Consider the following 21,834-nt stretch of genomic DNA (forward strand, 5'->3'; position numbering starts at 1 on the left):
ATTCTTCTGCCTCAGCCTCTCGAGTAGCTGGGACTACAGGCGTGCGCCACCACACCCAGTTAATTTTTATATTTTTAGTAGAGACAGGGTTTCACCATGTTGGCCAAGCTGGTCTTGAACTCTTGACCTCAAGTGATCCACCCGCCTCAGCCTCCCAAAGTGCTTGGATTACAGGCACGAGCCACTGAGCCAGGCTATTGTGTGTTAATCTTGAATTCTGCAACTTTGCTGACTTTATTAGCTCTAAAAGTTTGTGTATGTGTGTACGTGTCTGTGTGTGTGTGTATGTGTCTCTGTGTGTATGCATGTATTCCTTAAGATTTTCTATATATGTATATATTATGTCAACTGTGACTATGAATAGTTTTACCTCCTTTTCAATTTGGTTAACTTTTGTTTCTTTTTCTTGCCATTTTTTTCCCACCCCAATGTAGAAGCTCATTTCTTGCCAAATTGCTCTAGCTAGAACTTCTTGTACAATGTTGAGTAGATGAAATGGTGAAACCACGTATCCCCCTCTTGTTCCTGATCTTTGGGGGAAGGCTTTAGGTCTTTCACCATTAAGTATGATGTTATTTGTGGATTTTTCATAAATGCCCTTTATCAGGTGAAGGAAGTTTCCACCTATTCCTTGTTTATTCAGCATTTTTATCTTGAATGTGTGTTGGACTTTGACACATGCTTTTTATCTTGAACGAGTGTTGGACTTTGTCACATGCTTTTTATCTTGAAAGCGTGTTGGATTTTGTCACTTGCTTTTTGTTCATAAATTGAGGTGATCACGTGGTGTTTCCTCTTCATTCTATTAATGTGGTGTATTACATTGATTGATTTTCTTTTTCTGTTTTTGAGACATTCTTGCTCTGTTTCCCAGACTGGAGTGCAGTGGAGCGATCTTGGCTCACGGCAACCTCTGCTTCCTGGGTTCAAGTAATTCTCGTGCCTCAGCCTCCGGAGTAGCTGGGATTACAGGCATGCGCCATCATGCCTGGCTAATTTTTGTATTTTTAGTAGAGATGCCGTTTCACCATGTTCACCAGACTGGTCTCGAAATCCTGACCTCAAGTGATCTGCCTGCCTCGGTCTCCCAAAGTGCTGATATTACAGGCATGAGCCACCACACCCAGCCTTTCTTTTCTTTTCTTTTCTTTTTTTTTTTTTTTGAGATGGAGTCTCGCTCTGTCACCCAGGTTGGAGTAAGTGGCGCGATCTCGGCTCATGGCAACCTCTGCCTCCCAGGTTCAAGTGATTCTCCTGCCTCAGCTTCCCGACTAGCTGGGATTACAGGTGTGCACCACCACAACCAGCTAATATTTTTTGTATTTTTAGTAGAGACGGATTTCACCATGTTGTCTAGGCTAGTCTCAAACTCCTGACCTCAAGTGATCCACCTGCTTCAGCCTCCCAAAGTGTTGGGATTACAGGCTGAGCCACCACGCCCGACCACACTGATTGACTTTCGTATGTTAAACAATCTTGCATTTCTGGAATAATTCCTACTTGGTCATAGTGTATAATTCTGTTAATATGTTGCTGGGTTAGGTTTGCTAGTATTTTGTGGAGGATTTTTGCATCTATATTCATATGAGATATGGTCTGTAGTTTTCTTGGGATGGTCTGTATATTACTTTGGCCTCAGGTCACATAGAATGAGTTGTAAAGTGTTTTCTATTTTTTGGAAGAGTTTGAGAAGGATTGTTGTAAATTTCTTTTTACTTTGCACACTACACTGTTGTAGGATTGTTGTTAATTCTTTTTGTTTTGTTTTGTTTGTGACAGAGTCTCACTCTGTCACCCAGGCTGGAGTGCAGTGGCATGATCTTGGCTCACTGCAACCTCTGCCTCCTGGATTCCAGCGATTCTCCTGTCTCAGCCTCCAGAGTAGCTGGGATTACAAGTGTGTGTCACCACGCCCGGCTAATTTTTGTATTTTTACTAGAGACGAGGTTTCACCATGTTGGCCAGGCTGGTCTCAAACTCCTGACCTCAGGTGATCCGCCCTCGTCGGCCTCCCAAAGTGCTGGGATTACGGGCATGAGCCACCGCGCCGGGCCGGATTGATGTTAATTCTTTAAGTGATTGGTAGAATTCACTTGTGAAGCCATCTGGTCCTGGGATTTTCTTTGTTGGGAGGTTTTTGATTACAGATTAAATCTGGTTACTTGTTATAGGTCTGTTCAGATTTCCTGTTTCTTCTTGCATCAGTTTTGGTAGTTTGTGTGTTTTCAGGAATTTGTCTATTTCATCTGATTTGTTAGCATACAGTTATTCATAGTCCTTTTTACTTCTGGGTAAAGGCATACCTCACTTTTTTTTTTTGTTTTTAGATGGAGTCTTGCTCTGTTGCCCAGGCTGGAGTGCAGTGGCACGATCTACGCTCACTGCAAGCTCCACCTCCCAGGTTCACACCATTCTCTTGCCTCAGCCTCCCATGTAGCTGGGACTACAGGCGCCTGCCACCACGCCCGGCTAATTTGTTTGTATTTTTAGTAGAAACAGGGTTTCACCGTGTTAGCCATGATGGTTGCAATCTCCTGACCTTGTGATCCACCCCCCTCCTCTCCCAAAGTGCTGGGATTACAGGCGTGAGCCACTGCGCCCAGCCAGGCATACCTCACTCTATTGCACTTAGGTTTATTGCACGTCACAGATAATTGTATTTTCTTTTTTTACAGATTGAAGGTGGCAGGTGCCTGTAGTCCCAGCTACTCAGGAGGCTGAGGCAGGAGAATGGCATGAACCTGGGAGGCGGAGCTTGCAGTGAGCCGAGATCGTGCCACTGCACTCCATCCAGCCTGGGGGACAGAGCGAGACTCTGTCTCAAAAAAAAAAAAAAAATCAAAAAATCAGTAAGTGTTGTGTATGTGCTGACTGCTCCACTGACTGACTGTTCTCCCCTTCCTCATACCTCCCTATTTCCTGAAACACAACAATATTGAAATTAGGCTGATAACTCTATGTTGGCCTCTAAGTATTCAAGTGAAAGGAAGAGTTGCACTTCTCTCACTTTAAATCAAAAGCTAGAAATGATTACACATAGTGAGGAAGGCATGGTGAACACTGTAATAGGCTGAAAGCTAGGCCTCTTGTGCCAAATGGTCAGCCAAGTTGTGAACGCAAAGGAAAAGTTCTTGAAGGAATTAAAAGTGCTACCCCAGTGAACACACAAAAGATAAGAAAGTGAGGCCGAGCGTCATGACTCACGCTTGTAATCCCAGCACTTCAAGAGGCCAAGGCAGTCGGATCCCCTTGAGCCCAGGAGTTTGAGAACAGCCTGGGCAACATGGCGAAACCCCGTCTCTACTAAAAATACAAAAAAATCGCCAGCCATGGTGGCGCATACCTGTAGTCCCAGCTACTCAGGAGGCTGAGGTGGGAGAATCACCTGAACCTGGAGGTCTAGGCTGCAGTGAGCCATGATTGTGCCACTGCACTGGAGACCTTGGAATATGTTGATGACTTTGAAGGGTTCAAGACTTCAGTGGAGGAAGTAACTGCAAATATGATGGAAATAGCAAGAGAACTAGTATTAGAAGGTGAGTCTGAAGATGTAACTGAATTGCTGCAATATCATGAGAAAACTTGAATGGATGAGGAGTTGCTTCTTATGGATGATCAAAGTGGTTTCTTCAGATAGGATCTACTCCTGGCAAGGATGCGGTGAACACTGATAAATGACAACAAGGATTTAGAATATTACGTAAACTTAATTGATAAAGCAGCTGTAGGATTTGAGAGGATTGACTTCAATTTTGAAAGAACTTCTACTGTGGGTAAAATGTTATCAGACAGCATCGCATGTTAGAGAGAAATCTTGCATGAAAGGATCAATCAGTGCAGCAAATTTCATCGTTGCCTTATTTTAAGAAATTGGCACAGCCACCCCCATCTTCAGCAACTACCGTCCTGATCAGTCAGCAGCTATCAACATCCAGGCAAGACCCTCCACCAGCAAAAAGATTACAACTTGCTAAAGGTTTCAGGATTATGACTTACTGAAGGTTCTGGTGATCACTAGCATTTTTAAGCAATAAGGTGTTTTTTTTTTTTCTCTTTTTTCTTTTGAGATGGAGTCTTGCTCTGTTGCCCAGGCTGGAGTGCAGTGGCGAGATCTCAGCTCACTGCAACCTCCACCTCCCAGGTTCAAGTGATTCTCCTGCCTCAGCCTCCCGAGTAGCTGAGATTACAGGCACTCATCACCATGCCCAGCTAATTTTTGTATTTTTAGTAGAGACGGGGTTTCTCCATGTTGGCCAGGCTGGTCTCAAACTCCTGACCTCAGGTGATCTGCCCTAGGCCACCGTGGCCTCCCAAAGTGCTGGGATTACAGGTGTCAGACACCGCACCCAGCCACAATAAATATTTTTAATTAAGGTATATACATTGTTTTTAGACACAATGCTATTGCATACTTAATAGACTACAATGTAGCATAAGCATTAACTTTTTTTTTTGAGACAGAGTCTTGCTGGAGTGCAATCGTGCGATCTCAGCTCACTGCAACCTCTGCCTCCCTGATTCAAGCAATTCTCCTGCCTCAGCCTCCTGAGTAGCTGGGATTACAGGCATCTGCCACCGCGCCCAGCTAATTTTTGCATTTTTAGAAGAGACAGGGTTTCACCACGTCGGTCAGGCTGGTATCAAACTCCTGACCTCAGGTGATCTACCCGCCTCGGCCTCCCAAAGTGCTGGGATTACAGGCATGAGCCACCGCGCCCGGCCAAGCATAACTTTTATAAGCACTGGGAAACCCCAAATTATTGCAATATTTGCTTTATTGCGTGGTCTGAAACCAAACCTGCAATATGTCTTAGGTATGCCTGTAATTGGTAGTAATGTTACCACTTGCATTTCTTAGTATTAGATTTTTAGTACCTTAAAGGCTTCTCTCTATTTTTGTTAGTCAATCTAGTTAAAGGTGTGTCAGTTTTGTTGATTGTTTCAAAGAACCAACTTTTGGTTTCATTAATTTTCTCTATTGCTTTTCTCCCTCCATTTTGTTTGTCTCTAATCTTTATTATTTATTTCCTTCTGCTACCTTTGAGTGTAGTTTGCTCTTCTTTTACTAGTTCCTTAAGTTATTTATTTATTTATTTATTTTTGAGACGGAGTCTTGCTCTGTTGCCAGGCTGGAGTGCAGTGGTGCGATCTTGGCTCACCGCACTGCAACCTCTGCCTCCCGCGTTCAAGTGATTCTCTTGCCTCAGCCTCCCAAGTAGCTGGGACTACAGGGGTGTGCTACCACGCCCAGCTAATTTTTGTATTTTTAGAAGATACAGGATTTCACCATGTTGGCCAGGATGGTCTCAATCTCTGGACCTCGTGATCTGCCCACCTCGGCCTCCCAAAGTGCTGGGATTACAGGCATGAGCCACTGTGCCTGGCCCCTAGTTCCTTAAGTTCTAAAGTCAGGTTATTGTTCTGAGACCTTCTTTTTTAACGTAGGCATTTACAGCTATAAATTTCCCTCTAAACACTGCTCTTACTGCATCCTGCAAGTTTTGCTATGTTGTATTTTCATTTGTATTTATCTCAAAGTATTTCCTAATTTCCCTTTTGATGTCTTTGACTCATTAATTTTTAAGAATATGTTGTTTAATTTTTACATATCTGTGAATTTTCCAGCTTTTCTTCTGTTGTTGATTTCCAGTTTCATTCCACTGTGATCAGAAAAGACCCTTTATATGATTTCAGTCTTTTAAAATTTATTGAGACTGTTCGTGACCTAACATGGGATCTGTCCTGGAGAATGTTTCACAAGCACTTGAGGTTATATATTCTTCTGTTTATAGGTAGAGTATTCTATATATGTCTGTTGTGGTTTGGGATCTAAAGTGAGTCTCTTATAGACAGTTTATAGTTGAATCACTTTTAATTTAATTAATTAATTAATTTTGAGACAAGGTCTTGCTCTGTCACCTAGGCTGGAGTGCAATGGCACAATCACGGCTCACTGCAGCCTCTACTGCCTGGGCTCAATCAATCCTCCCACTTCAGCCTCCTGAGTAGCTGGGACTACAGGCGCACGCCACCATGTGTGCCTAATTTTTAAATTTTTTGTGTAGACATGAGGTCTCGCCATGTTACCTAGGCTGGTCTCAAGCTCCTGGGCTAAAGTAATCTGCCCTCCTTGACCTCACAAAGTGTTGGGATTACAGGCGTGAGCCACTGTAATCCCAGTTGAATCATTTTTTTTTTTTTTTTTGAGACAGAGTTTCGCTCTTGTTGGCCACGCTGGAGTGCAATGGTGCTATCTTGCCTCGCTGAAACCTCCACTCCTCGGGTTCAAGTGATTCTCTTACCTCAGCCTCCCAAGTAGCTGGGATTACAGACATGCGCCACCATGCCCAGCTAATTTTTGTATTTTTAGTGGAGATGGGGTTTCTTCATGTTGGTTAGGCTGGTCTCGAACTCCCAACCTCAGGTGATTCGCCCACCTCAGCCTTCTAAAGTGCTGGGATTGGCGGGGCGCAGTGGCTCATGCCTGTAATCCCAGCACTTTGGGAGGCTGAGGTGGGTGGATCATGAGCCAGGAGATTGAGACCATCCTGGCCAACATGGTGAAACCCCATCTCTACTAAAAAAAAATACAAAAAATTAGCCAGGTGTGGTGGCGGGCGCCTGTAGTCCCAGCTACTCGGGAGGCTGAGGCAGGAGAATGGCGTGAACCCGGGAGGCAGAGCTTGCAGTGAGCCGAGATCGTGCCACTGCACTCCAGCCTGGGTGACAGAGCGAGACTCTGTCTCAAAAACAAAAAAACAAACAAAAAAATTAAGTGCTGGGATTACAGGCGTGAGCCACTGCGCCTGGCCCCAGTCGAATCTTTTTTTTTTTTTTTTTTTTGAGACGGAGTCTCGCTCTGTCGCCCAGGCTGGAGTGCAGTGGCGCAATCTCGGCTCACTGCAAGCTCCGCCTCCCGGGTTCACGCCATTCTCCTGCCTCAGCCTCTCCGAGTAGCTGGGACTACAGGTGCCCGCCACCACGCCCGGCTAATTTTTTGTATTTTTAGTAGAGACGGGGTTTCACCGTGGTCTCGATTTCCTGACCTTGTGATCTGCCCGCCTCGGCCTCCCAAAGTGCTGGGATTACAAGTGTGAGCCACCGCGCCTGGCCCAGTCGAATCATTTTTAAAATCTATTCTTGGGCCAGGCACGGTGGTTTATATCTATAATCCCAGCACTTTGGGAAGCTGAGGCAGGAGGATTGCTTGAGCTCTAGGAGTTTGAGACCAGCCTGAGCAACATGGGGAGATCCTGCCTCTAAAAAAAATTTTTTTTTAATCCATTCTGACAAACTTGCCTTTTAATTGGAGGGTTGAGTCAATTCCATTTCAAGTAATTACTGAGGCTGGGCACAGTGGCTCACGCCTGTAATCCCGGCACTTTGGGCAGATCACTTGAGGCCAGGAGTTCAAGACCAGCCTGACCAACATAGTGAAACCCTGTCTCTAATAAAAATACAAGAAGTAGCTGAGTGTGGTGGTGCACACTTGTAGTCCCAGCTATTTAGGAAGCTGAGGCAGGGGAATTGCTTGAACCTAGAAAGCGGAGGTTGCAGTGAGCCGAGATCGCACCACGGTACTCCAGCCTGAGAGACGGAGTGAGACTCTGTTTAAAAAAAAAAAAAAGTAATTACTGTTAAGGAAAGACTACTTGTGCCATTTTGCTATTTGTTTTCTACGTCTTGTATCTTTTCATTCCTCATTTCCTCCATTAATGCCTTCCTTTTTTAAAAGATAGGGTCTTGTTCTGCTGCCCAGACTGAAGTACAGTAGTGCAGTCACAACTTGCTGCAGGCTTGGACTCCTGGCCTCAAATGATTATCCTGCCTCAGCCTTCCAAGTACCTAAGACTACAGGCGTGTACCACCATGTGCCCTGCTATTTTATTTTATTTTTATTTTTGTAGAGACGAAGTCTTGCTATGTTGCCAAGGCTGGTCTCGAACTCCTGGCCTCAAGGGATCCTCCCCACCTTGGCCTTCCAAAGTGCTGGGATTACAGGTGTGAGCCACCACGCCTGGACTTCTTGAGTCTTTTCTGAGCATGCGTCTTGCCCTGCATGTATATGGCTTTCTAAATTCCCTGATATTTGAGGGAGCTTTTCAGTTCCCCAAAGAATCTCTCCCCAGCTTTCCCTTACAACCTTTCAGCTTGTCTGTTGTTCGTGTAAACTGTAATCTTTGATCTGGACAGCAGAGGTTTGTTAATTTGCCTTTCAGTGTTTTGGAGAACTGTCCTCTAAGTAGAAGCTTTTCCATCCTGAGAGATTTCTGAGTCAGGCAAAACAAAAGTGAGTGTCTGGCATCAGTTCTTTAGGTAGTCCCCAGACAGGTCGGAACTAATAGATACAATCCTTTGAAAACAAAGTCTGCTTTGCTCCCTTGAGAACCAAAGGCTAGGGTCCCACATTGGGAATGCCGTCTTCACACCACCACTAACCGAGGAGGGAAATGGGGCAAGGGCAGGTAAAATACTGCAAAATTCTCATTATTTTTAAGTTGCCACTTTCTTGATTCAGCACTTGCTTGGTTGTTGTAAATCTTTGATTATTTTCCAGAGTTCCAACAAAGGTGGTTCCAACAGTCGTTGCTCATTTTTTCAGTTTTTTCTTTTTTTTAAAGGCACAGGCCCTTGGAGCTGTCTGTTTTACTACTTTTGCTTACATTCTATTAATTTTGAGCCCCATGGAACCTCAGTTTATTCATCTGTAAAATGTGGTAGTGCTCAGGGCTTCTGCTTCACAAACTCTGGGGCTGCAAGAGTCAGTACCCCCCAGCTATCATGTGGTCCAGAGGACCCAGCACAGAGATGCCCACCAATCCCTACCCCTCTCGGGGCCTCAGTCATCCCACCCGTCAAGGGGGTACAATCTTTCCGACCCCACCCAGTTCACTGAGGCCAATAGAGCCAACAGCACTTAGGAAATAAAGACTTGGTGAACGCATCATACAAATAAATGGGGTTGTTATTAGACCCAAGAGCAGGGTCAGAAGGAGAAACAGCAAAAAGGGGGAGTAAGTGCCCAGGGCTCTTGCCCCGAACCCCTTGAGGAAAAGAGAAACAGGTGTTGGGCAGGAAGAACAGCACCTACAGGGAGGAGGGAGAGGGGGTTGGGTCCTGGCTCTACCACGGACCAGTCACTTTCCCCAGGACTCAGTTTCCTCACCTGTATAATGGCGGAAGCACAATCCTTGCCCGGCTCCTTCCAAGGGCCTCAATTAGGCTTCGGTGAGAGAATGAGTATGGAAGAGCTTTGCAAACTGTAAAGTGCAGTGCACACATGCAGGCTAGCTGCGGCTCTGGGGCCCAGGCCCAGCTGGGCTCTGCGGAGTGGGGACAGTAAGTGTTGGCAATGAAAACACTGCTTGAGGCTGAGCCTGGCCCTTTGAGCACCCTCAGGTCCTCCACACCTGTTCCTCCTCCCAGGTGCCCGCAACTTCCCTGGCACCTTTTACCCTGGGTCGCTGAGGCCTGTGAGGGCGAGGAGCTCCTGCCCTGGGCTGGCCCCACCTCCCATTCTGAACCCTCTGGTCGCCACTCCTCCTGGTGGTGATGAACAAATGCAGACCTGGCGGTGGGGAGCAGTCATGCCCTGCACCCTCTTTTCCCTAGTCATCACCCTTTCCACGAGGTCTTGTGCGGCTCACCCCCATTCCTGGGTGAGGGTTAGAATGACCGGTGGTGAATTCTTCCCCGCAGCACTCCAAGTGGATGAAGAGCAGCTCCTGCCCCCTGCTGGCAGCCCCAGGTCCAGGGGCCTCCACCCAGCAGAGGCCTGAGCCAAGCTCGCCATTCGCCCTGGACTAGATCTCAGCTCCGGAAGGAGACGTCGAGAAGAGGCTGCCAAAGAGCCTGGAGGGGCTGCTTCAGAGCAGCGCCTTGAAGAGGAAGGAGAGGGAGGCTCCACAGGAAAGTCCCAGGGCCAGGAAGAAGGTCATGAGGGCGCCGGCCACCTCCCTCTCGTGTGGCAGCACCTGCCTAGAACACCCGGGAACAGGAGCTCTTAGAAAATGCTGGGTCTAAATCTGGACCCAGCTCCACTGCCCTCTGCCCATCCAGTCTGGGCTCTGACCTAACCCCTCTGTCACCATAACTGGCCCCTTCTTTCTGGGCCTCAGTTTCCTGGTCTGTAAATGAGGTTGCTGGATAAGGACGTCTCTCAGGGCCTCTGGGTCGAACATGATGGGATTCCAGATTCCACAGCCTGCCCATTCCACAGTGCTCCCAGCCTGTCTGCCCTGCCAACTTCATTCTCTCTGGATTCTCCACTCCATTGCCCCTTGAGGAAATAGCCCATGACCTTGTTTTTGGTCAAAACCTTAGCTCTCCTTCGAGAATTTTACAGCTAGATGGGCCCTGAGGGATGACAGTCCAACCCATTTTTTTTTTACAGATGTGGAAACTGAGGCGCATTGAGGAGGCCCCAGAACCAGTGCCCTGGGCTACTTTCCTGGGCAGATACCTCCCTAGCCCAGTTCTCCTCTCCCCTGCAGTTAAGGCCTGACCCAGCAGGGGGCGCCAGCAAGGCCTGCAGACATCTAGGGTTGGGCTGGCCAGAAGCAGGATGGGCCGTCCCTCCCTTGCAGGCGGTCCCTTCCCAAAGACTGAACCCACCTCCCCACTCCCAGCCCCCCACCCCACCCCATTTCCCCAGACCTGGGTGCCAGGCACATGGTGAGGGACACCAGGTAGCCATTAGAAACGGCAAAGAGCAGCATGAAGGTGATGAAGTAGGCATCCTGTGGGAAGAGGATGGGCAGCCGGGACCTCTGGGGCACGTGGCACAGCATGAAGAGGGGCACGAACAGGAACCGCAGGCAGACCAGCAGGGGCAGTAGCTGGCTGTCCTCGTCTGGCTGTGGCAGAGGCTGGAGTCAGCATGGTCCCTGGAGCCAGGTCTCTGCTCCAGGGCATCTCAGGACACCCATAGAGTACTTTTTTTTTTAGATGGAGTCTCACTGTGTTGCCCAGGCTGGAGTGCAGTGGCCCTGAGCTCAGCTCATTGCAACCTCCACCTATTGGGTTCAAAAAATCCTCCTGCCTCAGCCTCCTGAGTAGCTGGGACTATTGGCGCCCGCCACCACCATGCCCAGATAATTTTTGTATTTTTAGTAGAGCCGGGTTTCATCATGTTGGCCAGGCTGGTCTTGAACTTCTGACCTCAAGTGATCCACCCGCCTCGGCCTCCCAAAGCGCTGGGATTACAGGCGTGAGCCACCACACCCGGCCTCTATTTTTTTCATTAAAAATTTGTGTGTGTGTGCGTGTGTGTGTGTGTACAGACAGGGTCTCACTGTGTTGCCCAGGCTGGTTTTGAACTCCTGAGCTCAAGCGATCCTCTTGCCTTGGCCTCCCAAAGTGCTCAGATTTTAGGGTTTCTTTTTTGTTTTTTTTTGAGACAGAGTCTCACTCTGTCTCCCAGGCTGGAGAGCAGTGGTGCGATCTTGGCTCACTGCAGCCTCTGCCTCCCTGGGATTACAGGCGTGCACCACCACACCTGGCTAATTTTTATCTTTTTAGTAGAGACGGGGTTTCACCATGTTGGCCAGGCTGGTCTCGAACTCCTGACCTCGTGATCCACCCACCTCAGCCTCCCAAAGTGCTGAGATTACAGGCGTGAGCCACCACGTCCGGCCCCAGAGTGTTAGGATTATAGGTGTGAGCCACCACGCCTGGCCCACCCATAGGATAGACCCATCTGTCACCCCTTGACCTCCTCTGACCTGACCTACCCTGTGAGCCAGTGAGGGAGGACCCAGCGCTGGGGCCTGGGCCAAGTCCACCCAGCAATCAGGGATGGGCCTGGGGCTCACCTCTGCCTCTCCCAGGCTCCAGCTTGTGCTCTCCACAGCATCTACAGATTACATACTCGGTTCCTCAGAGCACCCCCTGGTGGTTCCACAGACCCCCTTGGGGGCAGATGGGGTTTCAGATGGGGTGGTTCCACCGACCCCCCTGGGGGCAGATGGGGTTTCTGAGTGGGATTGGAAGCTGTAGATCAGCTCCTGTCCTGACTTGGATGAGACCAGCTCCTCTTTCACCTGCTTTATGTATTGTCTCTTTGGAAGATTTCATTTAAAGATACAGCACCATGGCTAAAACCAACCCCAAAACTAAGACTCTTGTTCAGTCCCTCATCTGGTGCAGGAACCTCCATGTAACATTCTCTGAGCAGCGAAGGCTGGATGCTGGGGACACAGAGGTCAGCTGGACATGACTTTTGCTTTCAAGGAGCTCACAGTGCAAGCCCTGGCCTGCACGCCTCCAGGGCCCAAGTGCTCCCTGCCGCTTGGCCAGTGGTTCCATTGCCAGGCCACTTGGACTACCGGAAAATCACCTCCATGCTCTTTCAAGCCCTCGGATCCCAAACTGCTTCCTAAAACATCGGATTACCCAGCCCTGGTGTGCTTACCCACAGGAAGTAAGAGGTCAGGCTCCGTCCCAGCCAGTCCATGATGTTGAAGAGGAGGAAGCAGCAGATGGGGTTGAAGAACTGACCTGGGAGGGAAACAGCTGCAGCTCATACTGGTCCCCACCTCCCCTCTCCCGTCCTCTCCCCTTTGTGCCCCCTGCCTTGCCATCTTCTCCACCCTGACACTCACTCCACTTCCCAGGACTGGTGGAGCTGGTCACCATGGCTGTGATGGCGGGGAAGACGGACAGGGTGACTGTGAAGACCAACACAAGGCACAGCGCTGTCAGCCAGATCTGGGAGCCAGAGGCAGGGGTGTGAGCAGGCAGGGCAGTCCCAGGGCCCTACCCTCTTGCCCAAGCCCCACCTGGGAGCAGGACACTTGGGGCCTGGCCCAGCTGTGTCCCTCACCCACTATGACACTATGACCTTGGGGGAGTCAATGTGAGCCCCATTCTTCCCCAGAGATGGTGGTTGGGGGCTATATCCAAGCCAAACCTTCTGGAAGACAGTGAAGACTGAAGGTTTTCCTGGCTTCTGGGGCTCATCTGGCTCTGATTCCGGCTCCTTCTCCAGGTCAAGATCCAGGGTCAGAGCTACCTTCTGGGGACTACTGGGAATCCCGTTCTCATCTGGGGTGAGGGGGGACGGAGAAGGATCATGCTTGTGACCCAGGTTTCCTGACAGCCAGGCCCAGCGAAGGGAGATTCTCAGCAGTTAAAACAAGTGATCCTCAGCCAGGCGTGGTGGTTCACGCCTGTAATCCCAACACTTTGGGAGGCCGAGGCGGGCATATTGCTTGAGCCCAGGAGTTCGAGACCAGCCTGGGCTACATGGTGAATCCCCATCTCTACAAAAATACAAAAATTAGCCGGGCATGGCAGCCTGCACCTATAGTCCCAGCTGCTCGGGAGGCTGAGGCGGATCTCTTGAGCCCAGGAGGTCGAGGCTGCAGTTGAGTTGATTGCGCTGCAGTGCAGCCCAGGTGACAGGGTGAGATCCTGCCTCAAAATAACAACAACCCCCGCCCCCCACAAAAAAGTGATCTTCCTCCAGCCCAGGCTGCAGGCGAAGGGAATTCATGATGGAAATATGCATAACTACCAGGAAGCGCATGCATGGGTCGGGCGATGAGCGAAGCACCTTAGATGGATGATCTCATTACCATTGCTTTACAAATGACACATTGAGGTTCAGAGAGGGGCAGTGGCTAAGTGGTTTGTCTCAGGCCACACAGCTGGGATGTTGTGAAACCAGTATTCAAATTCAGAGGTCTTTGGATCCAAACTTTGCATGCATGGAAGCTCTATTGCCTCCCCATTTTAAAGAGGTGGAAACTGAGGCCCAAACAACAGCAGGGATGACTTTAATCCTACCAACTTCCCTTCATGATCTTCCTGTTTGCACAAGGCTACTAGGGGTGGGCTCTGGCTGGGAACAGAGGGAACGGCTTCCCAGGGGAGGTGGCTTTAGCTTCCTCTGCATCTCCCACCTCCCCAGGAGGGTCTCAGGGCTTACCAGACTGGAGGAGCTCAGCTTTGGTCTCCAGCTCCTGAGCTTGGCCCTGGGATGGTTTATTAGCCAGGTAGTAGCGGGCAAACTTCTGCAGAAGGACAGGAAAGTGTTGGGCCTGCCTGACTTGCCTGAGGTGTCTGGATCCCTCCCCACACCATTGGCCTGGAGGCTGGGGCCCCTCAGTGTCTTTTCTGGGGGTCAGGGCTGAGACCAGGTCTCCTCCACCTCCCCTGGCCTCTCTCAAAGCCTCAGGCTCAGGAGTCTATCCAAGATGCTTTGAGGTGGGGCCTCGAGCCCAACAGCAGGCTCACCAGGTGAGGCAGGCTCAGGTAACACACGATGGACATGAGGATGCCCACACAGGGCGTGATAAAGTACCCCAGGGCGGAGGTCTCGGCGTCCACGCCACCTGCGGAGAAACTTCAGCTGCAGAAGAGAGGCACCTGGTCCCACCTGCTCCCACAGGGCTTCCAGCTCTTGTCCCACTTCCCATTGTGCACTTCTCAGACCCACTCCCAGCCTCTTCCACTCCTCCCTTCACTGACAAATGGGAATCTTGTGCAGGGCCCCAGAGCAGTCCTGCACTTCTCTCACTTTCTCCTATGTGTCATTTTTGTTGAGCACGTGCTATGTGCCAGGAGCCTTCTCTTATTGCATGCTCATTACGATCTGAGCAGGGAGCTATACCAATCACTTCAGTGGGGAAACTAGCACAGAGAGGTGACAAGCCTTGTCCAACGCCCCTAGCTGGTAAGTGGTGAAGCAGATTCAAACCCAAGACTACCTGAATCCCAAACCCATCCCCTCATCCTTCAACTTCAACCTGCTGCCACATGCCAGTATTAGCCCTAGGAATCCTGCCCCCATCCCTGAGTTAACTGTCCTCACTTGGTTATTACTCCTCACTGCAGAGCCCATGAGCCCCACTCCCTAGCCCCAGACCCAATCCCCATTTCCATATCACCCGCTTATCTCCATCTTCACCCAGAACCCATATGTCTTGCTCTCACATGCCCTCTCTGTTCCCCAAACCTCAGAGGCCACCCCAGCCCTCCAGCCACCCAAGTGCACTCACTGGCCATGGACAGGAGCATGGCAAGGGCAGCAAAGATCCCAGCCAGGCCCTGGCCGCTGAGGAAGAGGGTGCTGTAGGTGGAGGGCATGGTGCCCAGCTGCCCGAAGAGGCTGCCCTGTAGGACTGCACTGAAGGCTGTGGAGGACAGGGATGGGGGCTGCTGCTCAACTAGGCAGGACTCAGAGGCTCCCTAGAGGAGGTGTTGGCAGGATACACAGGGGCCTCTGGACAAGGTTGCGTAGGTGTGAGCTTCCCTAGGGACTCTGGGCACTCGGGGGCAACACCCACCATTCAGTCCTCTTCTGAGGTGCAGTCATTGTTCTATTGGGCTGTTGACCAGGAGGCCTGCTCCTAGGTCACCGGACAAGTGACTCTTCCCCTCCCTATGGGCCTCAGTTTCTTCACCAGGGATATGAGTGACCATGATGCTGTCTGCCCTTCTCAGATATGCTGGGCCCTTTCAGTGATGAGGCCAGGCTGAAGCCCTGCATGGGCTGGCTGGGGAGGGGGTGGAGGTGCTCACAGTTGATGAAGCAGACGGAGGCCATGGTGATGGAGAAGAAGGGTCCAGGGCTCATGTCCACCTTGACCAACGCTGCCGTCAGGGCAAAGAGCAGCAGTATGGCCAGCAGGCTGCCCAGAATGCGCACCGTCTCCGGGACACTGCTCAGAAGTGTGCAGAGTGGATCAGTGGGGCCCAGGCCAGAGGGGGCTGGGGAAGGAGGCTGGACACCTGGGGCTGGGCAGTAGGGCTGGGGGGCAGGGGGTGCGGGGGAAGGCCTCAGTGAAGCTGCCTCGGCAGGGGGCGCAGGAGCCAGAGCAGGCCTCTCACCACTGGTACAGGAAGGAGTTGAGAAGGGTGAAGAGCAGCAGGGGCAGCTGGGACAGCAGCGTCACCCAATTGTTGAAGTTGAAGGCATCCTCGGGGCCTGTGTGGTTGGTGCTCAGGATCCTGGCTGTGCTGTTGCTGGCCCCGGCCAGTCGCGCCTGGAAGTACTGCCAGGTGGGAAGGTGATGGAGGGTCAGCACCTCTCAGCCTTCCCCCGCTGCCTTCCCCCTCACTTGTGATTGCTTTCTAATGTCTGCCGGGACTTGTCTGCCTTGTCTTTGTTCTGTTCCCAGCACCCGGCACAGTCGGAGCTCCATGAATGTGCGCTGTTAAATGGCTGAAGTCTGGGACACAGCCCAAGCGTTAAGAGCCCCCAGCAAGAGCCTCCATCCAGCCTTGGACGGCCCCTCCTCTTCAGTGCCCTGGTTCCAGCCCCCATCCCCACTCCTGCAGCAGCTGCTAGATTCATTCATTCCATGGGTGTTTATTGAGAACCTACTGTCAGCCAGGCTTTGGCCTAGGTGCTGAACAACTGCATTCTCTCTAGAGCACATAGCCTGCCCCACTCCTCTGCTTAACCTCCTCACTCCTCAGCACCCCGCTTCATGCCTCCCTATTGCCTGCAGGGCAAAGCCCCAAATGGAACAGCCCTTCAGAATCAGATCCCAGTCTCCCTTTGTGCCCCATCTTCTGCTCCATCCTGCTAAGCTCCAGGCAGCCCTGGCTGTGGGTCTCTCTCTAACCAGGCTCATCCTCTCTTGCCTGTCTGCCTTTGGCATGGCTGTCGCCTCCACCTGGAATGCCCTACTGACCACAGCCCTCCACATGCACTCTGCCTACCCTACTCCCAATTTACAAATCTCCTCTTCCATGAAGCAGAAGGAACTTTCTCCCTCTCCTGGGGACCCACTGCACTCTGCTGCAAGCCTGGAATGTCACGCATCATGTTACATTATTAATAGCTCTTTGGCCCCCTCTTGCTCTCAAGACCAGGGGCTGATTCATCTCTGGGTTTCCAGGGCCCAGCACAGAGCCAGTACCCAAGAAGCATTTGCAAAGTTGTTGTAGTGAATACAGATGAATAACCCGGTCCCAAAGACAATGCAAACCCCACATTTCTGCCTTCCCTGAAGAGCCTCCCTGCTGTTTCCTCCTGTGTCCCCAGTGCCTGCTCCACAGTAGTTGCACATTAAAAGTTTGTTGAATGAGGCCGGGCGCGGTGGCTCATGCCTGTAATCCCAGCACTTTGGGAGGCCGAGGCGGGCGGATCACGAGGTCAGGAGATCGAGACCATCCTGGCTAACACGGTGAAACCCCGTCTCTACTAAAAATACAAAAAAAAATTAGCCGGGTGTGGTGGCGGGCGCCTGTAGTCCCAGCTACTCGGGAAGCTGAGGCAGGAGAATGGCGTGAACCCGGGAGGCGGAGCTTGCAGTGAACCGAGATCGCGCCACTGCACTCCAGACTGGGCGAAAGAGCGAGACTCCGCCTCAAAAAAAAAAAAAAGTTTGTTGAATGAATGAGTGAATGAATGAAATTCATGGTATTTCAAAGAAAATCAAACGTTCGATAACCGACTTCTGGGGTGACTGACTCGGGAAAAACGACACACAGAGGTGGGTAGGCAGCGCCTTTGCTCATTCCAGACCCTGTGGGCTGGTGGCCTTGCCCCTCCGAGATGTGGGCATTCCTGAAGTTCTGCTTTCCTAGCCACGGGGGAAGCATTCCCCTTTCCGAGCTTCCGCCCATAATGAGCTCAACGAGGGGTCACAGGTGCGTGGTGAGGAAGCGCCCGGTAAGCCTCATCCAAAGGGCTGGAGGGAGGGGTGCTGGCTGTGGCCACGGGGCTGCCACGCCGCCAGAAGTCTCACCGGGATGGCGGTGATGAAGAAGTTCCAGGGAAGAAGGGTGCCCAGCCCCAGGATGAAGAAGCTGATCCCGACCAGGTGGTAGCTGTGGGGATCGGTGGGAAGGTCACCCCGAGGACGCACCCGCCTCCGCGGGCCCTCCCGCCTCCCAGGCCACCCCCTCCGGGGCGGACTACAACCCCCATCACCGCGGTTCCGGCGGCCGAGGGAGTCGGCTGATGGGAATTGTAGTTCGATCCGGTCTTCTCTGAGCCTCGGAGCGCCTTCAGGGAGCGGGTCTGCAACGTCCCCGGCCACTTGCAACGCACCCGGGCCCACTCACCTGTCCCGCGGGGCGTCTCCTCGCGCCATGGCCGCCGCGGCGGATGTGTCTGGGGTGAAAGGGACAGAGAAGCCGCACCTGCACCTGCGCTGGGGCCGAGGGCCGCAGACCGGTGGGGCGGGGGGCGGGTCTCCCCAAATTCGGATGCAGGGCGGCTGGAGCTGCACAGGTAGCCTCGGGCGGACTTCGGCGTGTCTCGCCCCCTGCAGGCTGGGACCTGGGCTCCGCCCCCGAGGCGGGGACAGAGGGTCGCGCCACCCGTCTCTCCTTCCCCCACCCGCCTCAGGGACTCGACTCCGGCTCGGGCCCCGCCCTACCTCAGGGCCTCCGGAACCCGCCCGCTCCCCGCACAGCCCCTCCCCGCAGCCCCCCGTCCTCTCCGCGGGCGCGGGTCCTAGATCCCTGCGGCGGAGGGGAAGGCGGGGGTAGGGGCGAGGTGTAACCTCACCTCCACCCCCCGCCGAGAGCTCTGTAGGGGCAGCACTGGTGCGGGGCTCTTCCCGCTTCGTCAGCTCCGAGGTGATGCAAGAGCCGCTTCTGCGACCCCTAACGCTGGAACCCACCGGGGCGTCCCCTAACTAGGGAGCCGCTGCGGAATCCCCGCCCAGAGCGTAACCCGAGCCGGGCCCGGGCCGGGGAACCAGAGCTGCCACAGGTCGCCCGCGATCCTGGCGGGCTTCGCCGCGCTGGGTCCCCGGGAGTGCCTGGAAAAAAACAGCATTACTTTCAACTCCCCACTCTTTTTCTGTTAAAAAAAAAAAAAAAAAAAAAAAAACTTTGGAAAGACTATAAATCATTAATTTGCTCCTACTCTCATAATCTACGAATAGGTTGGGTTCTCTGCAATCCCCGGGCGTATCGGGGACGCCGGAGAAGTGAGAGGCTCCAAAACACAAACTGTATTTTCTTTTTGAGACGGAGTGTCGCTCTGTCGCCCAGGCGGAAGTGCAGTGGCGTGATCTTGGCTCACTGCAACCTCCCCCTCCCAGGCAGGTTCAAGCGATTCTGGTGCCTCAGCCTCCGGAGTAGCTGGGACTACAGGCGCATGCCACCACGTCTGGCTAATTTTTTGTATTTTTAGTAGAAACGGGGCTTCACCATCTCTACTAAAGAGGTGGCCAGTCTAGTCTCGAACTCGTCTTTTGACCAGGCTGGTCTTGAACTCTTGACCTCAGGTGATCCACCCGCATCGGCCTCCCAAAGTGTTGCGATTACAAGCGTGAGCCACCACGCCCGGCCACAAACTATTTTCTTAAGCAATGACATTTTATAGCCATTCCCAGGTTGCTTATGTTTTTCCTCCAGCCGACTGAGAGTCTGTAGGGGCAAAGGCTGTGCTTGTCTGGTCCATTGGTTTACTGGCAGCATCTAGCGCCGTCGAGTGATAAATGGGTTGCAGTAAAATGCAGGTAATTTTAGGGAGAACAGGGACAGCATTAAATTACACCGAAAGAGAAAATTATTCTTTCCATTTTCTTTCAAGCCTCTGAATATGTCAAGGGTGTTAACAGGTTGCTAACACTTCTTAATCTGCCTTCCCATCCCTTCCCCTCAGTTAGCCTAGAGGGTCTGCTGACAATTTTATCAAAAGTTATTAACTTGTATATTTCTTTTATTTATTTTTATAGCAACTTTATTTTCAGGGCTACTCATACTGGTTTCCTATTTATGATTATGATATCAACTTTTCTTTGACAAATCAATTTATTTATGGAAAATGAGTTATTTAAAGAAAATCAAGCGAGGCCGCTGGTGCAGCACAGCTATGGCAGAGGTTGTGAAGGAAGGACTTGAGAATGGAGGCTAGGGAGCACTGAATTTGTTGAGACAGTGAAGCGAGAGGATGAGGGCATTTCAGGGAGAGAACAGCCTGTCCCAAGACAAGGGACAAGAGAGTGCTGACACATTCTGGGACATACAAATAGATCCCTTTGGCTGGCATTGGTGGGAGGAGGGGACAGAGCCTCTACAACAGCCAGGCTGGTTATGGCAAGCCTGAGGGCTGATTAAGGAGTTCAGATTTCATTTCAAAGCACAGACGGTCAGCTGGAGCTGATTCCATCATCCTTGTAATACATATTTTGTTACTATCCTGCAATGAAATTAATATAAAGCAAAACCTACCTATACACAATAACATTTGATGTTGAGATAATATCCTGATTTTACTGCAGAGGAATCATAAAGGAAAGTATTTAGCAATAACATGGTATGTGTGAATGTGTTAATATTCATGGTACGTGAAGCTATCGGATGCTTGCCCCTCTTTATAAAACTGCAGTGAATCCACAGCTACAAACTGACATGCGATACAGGCATGCAGTGAAACTGGCCACTCAGAGACCCACTAGTTTGTCATGATTTTCTTTTCTTTTCTTTTTTTTTTTTTGAGACGGAGTCTCGCTCTGTTGCCCAGGCTGGAGTGCAGTGGCGCAATCTCGGCTCACTGCAAGCTCCGCCTCCCGGGTTCACGCCATTCTCCTGCCTCAGCCTCTCCGAGTAGCTGGGACTACAGGCGCCCGCCAACACACCCGGCTAATTTTTTTTTTGTATTTTTAGTAGAGACGGGGTTTCACCGTGGTCTCGATCTCCTGACCTCGTGATTCGCCCGCCTCGGCCTCCCAAAGTGCTGGGATTACAAGTGTGAGCCACCGCGCCCAGCCCATGATTTTCTTTTCTTATCTTTTCTTTTCTTTTCTTTTTCTTTTCTTTCTTTCTTTCTTTTTTTTTTTTTCTTTTTTATTTTTTCAGACGGAGACTCTCTCTGTTGCCCAGGCCAGAGTGCAGTGTCAGGATCTCGGCTCACTGCAACCTCTGCCTCCTGGGCTCACACGATTCTCCTGCCTCAGCCTCTCGAGTAGCTGGGATTACAGGCATGTGCCACGATGCCTGGCTAATTTTTGTATTTTTAGTAGAGATGGGATTTTGCCATGTTGGCCAGGCTGGTCTCGAGTTCCTGACCTCAGGTGATCTGCCCGTCTCAGCCTCCTAAAGTGCTGGAATTACAGGCATGAGCCACCACACCCAGCCTCTTTTCTTAAAAAACAAAACAAAACAAAACAAAAAAACACTTTTATTTATTATTATTATTATTCTTTTGAGACACAGTCTTGCTCTGTCGCCTAGGCTAGAGTGCACTGGCGCGATCTCGGCTCACTGCAACCTCTGCCTCCCAGGTTCAAGTGATTCTCCTGCCTCAGCCTCCCCGAGTAGCTGGGATTACAGGAGCAAGCCACCATGCCCGGCTAATTTTTGTATTTTTTAGTAAAGACGGGGTTTCACCATCTTGGCCAGGCTAGTCTTGAACTCCTGACCTCATGATCCACCCACCTCAGCCTCCTAAAGTGCTGGGATTACAGGCGTGAGCCACAGTGCCCGGCCTAAAAAAAAACTTTTTTCCTCATTTATGTTTTAAATTTTATTTTTATTTTATTTTATTTTATTTATTATTATTTTTTAAGATGGAGTTTTGCTCTTATTGCCCAGGCTAGAGTGCAGTGGTGCAATCTTGGCTCACTGCAACCTCCACCTTCTGGTTTCAAGCAATTCTCCTGCCTCAGCCTCCCAAGTTGCTGAGATTACAGGCGCCCACCACCACGCCCAGCTAATTTTTTTGTATTTTTAGTGGAGACAGGGTTTTGCCATGTTGGTTAGGCTGATCTCGAACTGCTGACCTCATGATCCACCTGCCTTGGCCTCCCAAAGTGCTGGGATTACAGGCATGAGCCATCACGCCCGGCCCTATTTATTTTTTTTTGATACATAATAGATGTACATATTTTCAGAGTGTATGTGATCATTTAATCTATTCAT

General features: G+C 50.9%; 1 protein-coding gene across 4 annotated transcripts; it reads right to left on the bottom strand.

Moving 5' to 3' along the window:
• Positions 1-8,947: 8,947 nt before the first annotated feature.
• On the bottom strand, positions 8,948-20,375 carry SLC29A2 (solute carrier family 29 member 2). 4 transcript variants are annotated; one of them, XR_008654283.2, is made up of 14 exons: positions 18,833-19,398; positions 18,022-18,725; positions 17,703-17,784; positions 15,835-15,998; positions 15,526-15,665; positions 15,003-15,137; positions 14,239-14,336; positions 13,931-14,015; positions 12,911-13,044; positions 12,603-12,708; positions 12,413-12,498; positions 10,657-10,856; positions 9,167-9,978; positions 8,948-9,087 (listed from the first exon to the last, which is right to left on the bottom strand). XR_008654283.2 is itself a non-coding variant. In XM_055264144.2 (14 exons), exons 3-14 carry the CDS (start codon positions 18,048-18,050, stop codon positions 9,867-9,869), a joined length of 1,371 nt encoding a protein of 456 aa, XP_055120119.1. In that variant the 5' UTR covers positions 18,051-18,070; positions 18,470-18,725; positions 18,833-19,398; the 3' UTR covers positions 8,948-9,866. The 4 variants fall into 4 exon arrangements, 3 of the variants coding, with proteins under 3 accessions (XP_055120119.1, XP_055119994.1, XP_063499852.1); XM_055264144.2 differs by having other exon boundaries at positions 8,948-9,978; positions 18,022-18,070; positions 18,470-18,725; XM_055264019.2 differs by having other exon boundaries at positions 8,948-9,978.
• Between the last annotated feature and the right edge of the window lie 1,459 nt (positions 20,376-21,834).

This window comes from Symphalangus syndactylus, chromosome 1, assembly GCF_028878055.3.
Source record: "Symphalangus syndactylus isolate Jambi chromosome 1, NHGRI_mSymSyn1-v2.1_pri, whole genome shotgun sequence".
Taxonomy (NCBI): domain Eukaryota; kingdom Metazoa; phylum Chordata; class Mammalia; order Primates; family Hylobatidae; genus Symphalangus; species Symphalangus syndactylus.

Coding starts and splice junctions, on each gene's coding strand:
- SLC29A2 (XM_055264144.2), bottom strand. CDS start 18,050: ATGGCGCGAGGAGACGCCCCGCGGGACAG. Junction 15,138..15,525: donor CTCCGTCTGCTTCATCAACT/GTGAGCACCTCC, acceptor TGTCCTCCACAG/CCTTCAGTGCAGTCCTACAG. Junction 14,337..15,002: donor CATGCTCCTGTCCATGGCCA/GTGAGTGCACTT, acceptor GTTTCTCCGCAG/GTGGCGTGGACGCCGAGACC.